Below are 10,104 nucleotides of genomic sequence, written 5' to 3'. Positions count from 1 at the left end.
ATTTGTAAATGCGAGGGGAAGGTTGGAGAGTGAGCAAATGTTTTTGCTTAAAGTTTTCACTGATGAATAACATTAAATTATAAAAACTTTAAACATTTAGGATAAATCCACTCAGAAACAAGTAAAAGCTTTAAAACTTATAGAGTTGAAGCCTAAGTAAGGCCACGATAAGCAGTATCGCATAAGCCGCAGCTAGATTTCAGAGTCACCCGGACGTTTGGTAATTGAAAAAAGTAAGAGAATGAAAATTAAAACTATTGTAGGAAAAAATATACGGATTTATACACATTGAGTGCTTGTACACTGCACGGAATTTTACCGTCAGGCAGTCGGTTGATTTTTTTTAATAAAAGCTACTACGACCGTTTAGCGTGATTGGATTTACGTGCACCGTGATCACGCACCGATCCGAAGAAAGAAAGACAAAAGTACAAACCAATCCAAGCCAATCATCCGTTTATCATACTAACTGAAGTGCCGGACGATAAAATTCCGTGTAATATACAAACGTCAATAAACTACAAAAAAAAAAATTTAAATAAATATATATATATATATATATATATATATATATATATATATATATATATATATATATATATATATATATATATATATATATATATATATATACCCCGTTTACTTGAAATAAACCAGGAGTAGGTACTTCCACGATTTTTTGTCGATGGTTTTATGGTTACCTTTTTGCAGACCAGACACTGTCAAAGAATTTTCTTGAAATTCGCGTTTTTGGGAAGATTATTTCGTCGTTATCAATTTTGATAATTACGGCATAGTTCTGGTTTCTTAGCTACAGCCCAGTATTTAAAATGAGTCTGATCAAGGTAAAATACGTTTATTATAAGTTTTTCCATATGAATAGTTGAATATTAATCTTTTTACAAGCTAGTTCAATACTTCAAATATAATATCTGGTACTATTATGTAATTTATTTTCCTTCTTTTTACCTTATAGGGTGCCTCTAGAATTGCTGTGGCTGGAGTGAGGAATTATTCCAACAAAGCGGGAGCGGAGTGCGTGAAATATTCCGAAGTCTGCCCAAAATTAAAGGCGAAGCAAGCTCTCTTTCAGGTTAGGAGCACTATCGATATTTTATTCAACCTAATGTCGTTTAAGTTTTCATTATACTTGTAGCTTTATACAGCATTATTAGTTTAGTTCAATCGCCATTGGATGTTATGGAGTTTTGTCAAAAGTAAGAAATGTGTCGGGTTGAAATATTTGTGTAAATAATAAAAACACAAAAATTTCTCTTAAAAAAAAAGGAAAGTAAAACCACAATGAAAATGTTGTTTTTCTACCGCCATCGGATCGGATAAGGCATGAGAAGGGAATTTTTGATGCCACAAATACGCCCCTGGGTAATACCTGCTCGCGTCATTAATTAAAATGACACAAAAAAGTAACTTGAAACTGATGGTGGTTTTATGTAAGTGAGAATAGTAAAAACATTATTTAAATAAAAAGATTTTTGTGTTATTATTTACAAAAGTACTTCAATTTCATACTATTTCTGTGAGCCTAAGCGACTCATTATGAGAACCTATTTCTAATAGTTGATAGTTGAATATTGTAGCATTATTGATTTTTAATAAAAATGTTGATAGCTACTGATATGGCAGTCGTGATAGTATTGTGCTTCTTTATTGTTTATTATATATAAAAAAATGTTAAATCTTCTTCCAGATGTATTCAATTATTTTTTAATTTAATTTTTACATAGTAAACACCACTATTTCTTAAAATATATTGTGAGACGCGTTTCGATGCATTTTGCATAATTTTTTTTAAAGAGAAAGATTTGTCTTTTTATGATTTACACAAATATTTCAATTTAATACCATTTCTGTGAGCCTAAGCGGCTCATTATTAGAAATAGGTATCAAATTGTGGTAGAGTGGGTTCGAACCGAGTAACACTAACCGTGGGACCACAATCCGACACATATTTTATAACTCTTAATTATACTTAATTAAACACATTGTCTCACCCTTTTGATCCCAATCACGTACCATCTTCACTTATTACCATTATGCCTTTTTAAATGTATAATAATAAGACCCTTTATCAGAGTAACCACAGAGGTCAGATCTACCATATTGAAATCTATGTACGTAAGAGGGATATTAACCTTTAACTGCCGGCAGGTACATGTATGGCAGTACCCTGCACGCCGCGAATTTTACGACCAAAATAAAACCTTCTAAACATATCATTATTGAAAGTGTAAAAACATTTATTTATAAAACTTACCAAATAATTGCAGAGCGCGCCAGTCGTGAAGTCATTTATCCATTATCATAAAATTAATTGTTCATGATGCAGGGTTGTCACAAAATTTGTCATAGAAAATATGAAAACTTAATTATTTGTCAAAAGTAATTGTTTATGTTAGTTTAATATTAAAAGTATACACACACACACACACTACGATTTAAAAAAATTAAAAATCATCAGAATGGACACTAAACTCAATGTCATCAGATTTGGCAGTGACGGCAACTCGGAAATTATTGGACAACCCTGAGCGCCATTAGTTGATCCGACGACAAAGCTCTCTTTAATTTACATTTAAAGTGGTAAAAATAAATTCTGTTTCAATTCTAAGTATGCAAGAATATTCTCAATAGATGTCACTATGCGTTCAATATATTTGTACATTTCAAATAATTGATTTTCTTTAGTAAAAGCCCATTTAAAATGGCGCGTCTTAAGATGTAATTTTTGTATGAGCGGTGCTCCGTTCACAGAAAATTATGCATCTTAAGACGCTTTTGGCATTTAACCGGTTGATAGGAAATAAGTATATGCCTTTTTTAAAGTGATATCTATTTTTACAATATTAAATGAATTATAAACTATCTAAAAATTTCCATTTTGGATTGGTATATGATGTACCCAAATAGCGCACCCATAAATTGATTGCAGTGTATTTTGAATTTCAGGCTGAGAATGATATCCCCGTGCACCTGAAGGGTGGCCCCATGGACAACATCTTGTACAGAATAACGATGGGCCTATGCCTGGTCGGAGTAGGATGTACCATGAGGTTCTCCTATATTCAGGCGTACAAGTAATTTTGTTTCAAACCAAATAAATGCCTTTGTCAAGCATTTCCTTACCGAATACAATACAATCAATCTGATGTCTCAACCAATAGATTTACTCGAGCATTTATATTTGCGTCATTCCATACATTTCCAATAATAAAAACAGTCAATATATTTTTTTAATATTACGTTCAGTTTATTTTTATACTTGATACTTTTTCAGATTTAATATTTTTATACTGAAGAACAAAGGCATTTACTCTAGATTCAAATTTTCATAAGTTGTAAAACTGTGAAGTGTATATTATTTAATTGGGTTAACCTTGTACCCGCAAGATTATAGCTACAATATTGTCGGGGCGGGTTGGTAATGTAGTAATAAAATTACTAAAATATTTTTGTGTTTTATTTATTTCTTTTTTGTGTGAACTCAGGTTTTTGGTAAAAACATTTTTTTTTGTTTTTAATAATTATGCTTGAATAAGTAATGTATTTAATGATCGAACAAAAGACACGTTAAATGCGTTTAAAATATGGATATTTAAATTACTCCCAATTGGACATTTTCACGCGCTATAAATTTTATGATGTTTAATAACCTTCCCTTCCCGGTGTTGTGTACCTTGTACACATTGCTTCTAATAACCATCAATATCTCTATAAATATGATAAATACATGGCTAAGATGTTAGGTATTCCTCCGTAGCATATTTACGCATTGATAAAAAAAAATCTATAATAATCAGAGTTTATCGGGTACATCGGGGGTATTTTGTGAATATCGGAGACAAATTTGCGTATAAACAGCGCGTGAGGAGTGTGTGGGAAGCGCGACACTGTATTCGCATCTCACTCTTGGATACTGCACTGTGCAAGTGCGAGGAGCTCAAAGTTAAAAATTCTCAGTCGTGTTTTTTTTTCTCCGGCTAGCGGTAGTCAGCAGTAGCTTTTGAGCTTTCAACTAGAGGACCTATGCTTGTTCCGTGAGATTTGCCAGATGGTTTTTTAATGTTTTCAACAAATAAATCTAAATTAATACAATTTTTGACTTCATTTATAATTAATTAAGGGGATTAGCTATGAATGTTTGTATTTTTCCAATTTAAAATTGCTAGTTTTTTATTGTGTACCTATTGACAACCCAACACTGGAACACGCATTTTTATTTTAGCATTGGAAGGGAAAGAATAACTAAGATTGTCTGGCGGTATTTGGAAAAGTCTATTTATTTAATATATCTATTTATTATATTATTTAATAAGCAGAATAATTTGAGTATGGAATTTTTCAAATTAAAATCTTACCCAGTCCAATTAAGTAAGCTTATTTATCTTAAATCTTAATTTCACCTTTATTATTAGCCTACCTGTACTGGAGTTGGGGACAGCTGTTTTCTAATAATTCAGCAATTCTTTCAGAAATTCAATCCATATTTATGTAATCTTAAATAAAAGGTTGACAAATATTTCAGGGAACTACCAAACTTTTGATGCAATCCCTGATTTTTTTAAACAGCTTTATTTTTCTCCCAGCAATGAGCAAATGCTGAAAAGTTCCTGGTTGGACCGCAGCACTAGTTCATCCTTCCTGTTCCCAACACAGATTAACATAAAACATGTTCTTAGCTATAAGAAACAAAAATCCTCTAATTTATCTATAAACCTTGTACATAATAACCAAGGTAAATAATAAATGCAACTCCATTTAAAAAAAAAACGCCTTTATTTTACGAGATTACTTTTTTTAGCATTTTTTTATAATTTCTCCTTACAGTCCGTACATTAATTTAAGTTTGTTAGAAAGATGCAGAAAAAATGCAAATACCATTGTTTCATATGACAAAAGGTAGAATTTTCATGAAATGAAATAAAATACGCTGCAACTATTTAAAAAGAAAATATTTTCAGAAAACCGTAAAATGTTACTAAAAATATCTTTGTGTGTAAGGGGTTTTTAATACTGTATAAGATAAATTTATTCAGTTCGGTTGTACTTGTATGTGGAATTTGCAAGAAGGCATTGTTTGTATATCTGCTGTAACAATGCTATTAATTCCTAGACTCGCAAGACCTCCCCTCACCAGTCCGCACGTGTAAGCCACAAACTAAAACAAAAGATAATAATATTTGCAATGAGGTTGAGGCAATCTACACATATTTAATGTAAGCAACATTCTTGTTAAATTATTCCCATAAAAGGGTCTCAGACATAATTGATGTTAGCCTGTTAACCGGGCGGGACGTGTAAATACGTCAAACGTAAATAATATCAGGTACGGGTAGGGCATATGAATATGTCCTGTAAATATATGTTGCGCCCTGGAATGGGCGAAACCTTTATTTTCGAACAACAAAGGTAATTAGTCATCCATACATATTGAGACATGAATTCTTTTCTATTTGTTTGTAATTTTGTATTTTCCTTTGTGATATATATATAAATTAATGTAAAAATATATTTTATAAAATGAAATAACTTTGTTAAAACCACTTTTTTATTAATACAATTTAACCTACCGGTTTCAACAAGAACCTTGTCATCATCAGGGTTTATATTAATTGAAAAACATTATGATACTCTCACCAAAAAACTTCCACACACTCCATAAAAATCCTAAATTTAGAATTTTTACGGAGTGTGTGGAAGTTTTTTGGTGAGAGTATTATAATGTTTTTGAATTAATATAAACCCTGATGATGACAAGGTTCTTGTTGAAACCGGTAGGTTAAATTGTATTAATAAAAAAGTGGTTATAACAAACTTATTTCATTTCATAAAGATAAAATGTGCCACAAAGTATCTGCGGAAAACATTCAAGAAAAAAGTTAAAATATATATTTCATACTCTTTTCATTTTAAGTATAAATAAAATATATGAAATCTCGTCCACCGGGTGTGACATACTGACACGTCCTAGTGAAAGAGTTCGCGCCCGTTGTATGTTGCGTAATTAAAAAGTGAACTCCATGGTTAACAGGCTAAAGTAAATAAATTACAAAGTTCTTACTCTGGGTGCATATTCAAGGTACTGGTGCCCATTCGAGAACTTGGTAAGAAAACGAAAGGAGTTATCTTGTAGGACGTATACCCCTTGGTGGTTGGTACGCAAGTTATCAATCTGTTTCTTGTAGATGCAGGTCCAGAAATCCGTGCAGATAAACTTCACAGTGTCCAACTCATCTTTAAACCTTGGCCATTCTCGGGTTAGTCTCTCCATTATCTTGTAACCGGCAGAAAACCCAATGTACTCCACTACAGACAAATCCGTATCCTGGAAAACAAATGTCAATTCAATTATCACTTTTTTACAATAAGAATAAAGCAAGGTTTTTTATTTCTGTCATTGGCTGCTTTGAATGAGAACTTTATATGCTGTTCGAAAGTCACCATTCTGTTTGTGATTGAACATACATGTAGATTTTTTTAAATACCAGGTCTGTAACCTACAGCATTTGCCTGCCTCTGTGGTGTAATGGTTAGTGTGTTTAGCTACCGTGCTGGAGGTCCGGGTTCGATTCCCAGGTGAAAATAAATATTAGTGATTTTACACTCTAATATTTATTTAACATTACCCTTGAATACTTATTGTAGGTTTGACATCTGTCAATAATAATCAGCACATATAAAAATCAACAACATACAGGAAAGTATTTTTTTTCTGTGGTATGTCGAATTTCGTCCCAAAAATAGGTCATGTGCGGGAAGTTATACTTTACTCAGATCTAAGCAATCTGCTGCCGAATCACATAGAATGCTTGTAGACCTATGTCGACAATGCCCCATCGAAAAAGACATGCCGATATACAAATCCTCATCTTTATTCAACATGACTCCCGTCAATGCGTGGCTCTGTCCCGTCAATGCGAGTGAAAATGAGAAAAGAAAATTAGTGTCTTATTCTTGTCGAGAAATAAATACTTATTTTTGTTATATGAAATCCTATCTGCACTCAAATAGTGCATAGGGTGTCGCATCGGATCTAAGTGGCATTAACCTATTCCTTAATTATATGAAGGCAAGGTAGTCAGTCCTGCGCTTCAGGCTCGAGAAAAGAGTAGAATATATTTGAAGGGATGGGGAAGGGAAGATGACGGAGGCTAAGATGGTGAGGATGTTGACATTGCAACTGTATGGGAAAGGAAATGTAAGAAAGAGTAGGTAGGAAAAGGAGAATAGCAGCAGTGGCTAGGCTGAGACCGTGAGCACCAAAAAGAAATGTGTCGGGTTGTGGTCCCGTGGTTAGTGTCACCGACTCTTGAGTCAGAGTTTCTCGGTTCGAACCCACTCTTCCACAATTTGATACCTATTTCTAATAATGAGCCGCTTAGGCTCACAGAAATAGTATGAAATTGAAATATTTGTGTAAATAATAAAAACACAAATATTTCTCTTTATAAAAAATAAAAAAAATAAATTGCGAGAGTCTGGTGTCACTTTGTATGATATTAATATTTTTTTTTAGAAAAAGATTTTATTAAAGATTTTTTTATCATTTCCAAAAATACTTCAATTTCATACTTTTTATGTGAGCCTAAAGGTGAGGACTGACCAGAGCATTTCGTCGTAACGTAACATACGCGGCGAGTATCCGACTCATGGAGCTCTCTGAATACTGTATATATATGTATATGTATATATATATATATATATATATATATATATATATATATATATATATATATATATATATATATATATACATATATATATATATTTATATATATATATATATATATATATATATATATATTTATATATATATATATATATATATATTATATATATATATATATATATATATATATATATATATATATATTATATATATATATATATATATATATATATATATATATATATATAAATATATATATATATATATATATATATATATATATATATATATATATATATATATATATATATATATATATATATATATATATATATATATATATATATATATATATATATCTATATATAATATATATATATATATTTATATATATATATATATATATATATATATATATATATATATATATATATATATATATATATATATATATATATATATATATATATATATATAAAAATATATATATTTATATCAGATATCTATGTCGAGTATACATATTAATGTCTTGCCATGGTATCAATGTAGCGAGTGTTTTGGCCTATAATTTTTACTCATGAATTACATGAAATTATAGTAACTTTAAACATAAAGAGTAAATCCACTCACTACTATCAGTAGGCATAGGCTTTGAAACTTAAAAAGTTGAAGCCTGGGTAGGGTCATGATAAGCGGTCTTGCATAAGCCGTAGCTAGATTTCAGAGTCACTTGGAAGTTAGGTAATTAAAAAAAAGGTATCACTGTACAATAAGTATCATTGCTTATGCCATCTTTGATAGATTTCACTAAAGCATTGGATTGTGTAAAGTTATGAGCTATTCTTCAAGTAAAACCAGCACTTATTAACCCTAGAATATTAAACAATCGTATGTTGTATTTTTTACGAATGTTTAGTAACAACGCAACTCGTGGGATAGTTTAGTAATCTAGGGTTAATGCATAATTTAGCATGAACAAAATTAAGTATTTTTTTAAAGGATATAACAAACCTTTATGTCTTTGTTGTCATTTTTCTGTTCCAAGGCGTAATTAATAATTTCACTGTGTAAAAAATCAAATAATGTTTCATCTGCCATTGTAATGTTATAAATTGATTAATAATCAGAGAGGTGAAAACATTTGATTTTTTTTAAACAATTAAAAGAAATAAAACACTTTTGTTTATTGAAAACTCTTTTTTTGATTTTATGCTGTTGTTACGCCGCTTTCTTGCACTCTTTTGATTAAACAAAAAAGGAAATGAAATCACACATTTGAGGGATTTTAGATTTTGACGTTTGACGGCTGTCAAGTTTCAATTTTGTTCAATGTAATGTTGCCTGTGGTAATTTTTTTTTAAAGAAAAAATAAATAATAATAAGTTAGTACTGTCCAGTAGTTTTTTTTTAAACTACTCAGTAGGTAGAAAATCATTGGGCATAAAGGTCTAGAGATACGCTACTATATTTGAGCAAGTGCTACTTAGTAGCAAGTCTGAACGTACATTGGCAGAAATGAGCATGCTCAAAAAACGACAGCCGTTCGATTTTTAGGCATGCTACTTGCAGGACGGGTGGAAATAAGGGTGCTTTGAGTGTGTGCGGACAGGTTGCTTATTATAAGCATACTAGTTTCAGTTCGTAGTAGGGTTTCGTACACAACTTCGCTCTCAAATGTCTCGCTGGGGAGATGAAAACATAAAAATTTGTAAGTTTGTATCAGAATAATGAATGCCTCAATAGGCTCATAATCCGCGATCGCCCCTATATAAAAAACAATGTTCCATGATATAATGCATATCAAGATTTGAAAACCAACATGAACGACTAAACTTTGATAGTGAAAATAAAATTTTAAAAATATGTTTTTCTTTCTTAATGATAGAAGTTTTTCCGCTTTGTTTTCCATTGTCACTACAGTGAACCGACAGAGAGCTTGCCAGTAGATATCATGTATGTCGGAGAATTTGATTTGCTTATGCTTATTTACGAGCATGCTAAAAACTAGCATGCTCATTACTGTCATTTATTAAACTTTATTTCGTTTCTCACGACTACTTTCGAAAACTATAAAACTATAAAACGAATAGTAAAACGAGTGTTTTTTTTAATAATCAATATTCCATTCCACAAAGTTAATGCAGTATCAATTAATAATATAACTTTTATGCTCATATTACTACCGAGAATTTTAAAATTTGAAAGTATAGTTTTCATTAATTCTACGTAATGCTCTGCTTTATAATTCCCAAGAAAATTTTATACTACTTGAACAAATGAACACCAAGCGTTAGTTTCAGTCTTGTGGTGAATTGTGGATCTTTAATAAGTTGGCTTATTTGAAGACCGTCAAATATACCGGCTTTTAGTTTTTCCCAAAATTTACCCGACAAATACCCAAAACAATTTCCATCTCG

The 10,104-nt window shown here is 30.9% G+C and overlaps 2 protein-coding genes across 2 annotated transcripts; one reads left to right on the top strand and one right to left on the bottom strand.

Moving 5' to 3' along the window:
• The first annotated feature begins 714 nt into the window (after window positions 1-714).
• LOC148312036 (cytochrome c oxidase subunit 7A1, mitochondrial-like) lies at window positions 715-3,467 on the top strand. Its single transcript, XM_088277829.1, has 3 exons — window positions 715-845; window positions 977-1,093; window positions 2,968-3,467. Exons 1-3 carry the CDS (start codon window positions 831-833, stop codon window positions 3,097-3,099), a joined length of 264 nt encoding a protein of 87 aa, XP_088133955.1. The 5' UTR covers window positions 715-830; the 3' UTR covers window positions 3,100-3,467.
• A 1,308-nt stretch (window positions 3,468-4,775) lies between these two features.
• On the bottom strand, window positions 4,776-9,015 carry Trs33 (trafficking protein particle complex subunit Trs33). The gene is made up of 3 exons (XM_088277828.1): window positions 8,699-9,015; window positions 6,080-6,343; window positions 4,776-5,176 (listed from the first exon to the last, which is right to left on the bottom strand). The coding sequence occupies exons 1-3, from the start codon at window positions 8,783-8,785 to the stop codon at window positions 5,051-5,053; spliced, it is 477 nt and encodes a 158-aa protein (XP_088133954.1). The 5' UTR covers window positions 8,786-9,015; the 3' UTR covers window positions 4,776-5,050.
• Between the last annotated feature and the right edge of the window lie 1,089 nt (window positions 9,016-10,104).

This window comes from Brachycentrus maculatus, unplaced genomic scaffold, assembly GCF_059751285.1.
Source record: "Brachycentrus maculatus isolate JH-2025_06_01 unplaced genomic scaffold, ASM5975128v1 h1tg000050l, whole genome shotgun sequence".
NCBI classification, from domain to species: Eukaryota; Metazoa; Arthropoda; class Insecta; order Trichoptera; family Brachycentridae; genus Brachycentrus; species Brachycentrus maculatus.
The sequence above is the reverse complement of the archived record's forward strand: the minus strand, read 5'-3'. Positions and strand labels throughout refer to the sequence as shown.

Excerpts from the sequence above, each read along its gene's own strand:
- LOC148312036 (XM_088277829.1), top strand. Across the intron at positions 1,094-2,967 it reads CGAAGCAAGCTCTCTTTCAG|GCTGAGAATGATATCCCCGT; the intron begins GTTAGGAGCACT and ends TTTGAATTTCAG.
- Trs33 (XM_088277828.1), bottom strand. The coding sequence starts at position 8,785 with ATGGCAGATGAAACATTATTTGATTTTTTACACAGTGAAATTATTAAT. Across the intron at positions 6,344-8,698 it reads ATGACAACAAAGACATAAAG|GATACGGATTTGTCTGTAGT; the intron begins GTTTGTTATATC and ends TTTGTTTTCCAG. Across the intron at positions 5,177-6,079 it reads ACCTTGAATATGCACCCAGA|TTTGTGGCTTACACGTGCGG; the intron begins GTAAGAACTTTG and ends CTTTTGTTTTAG.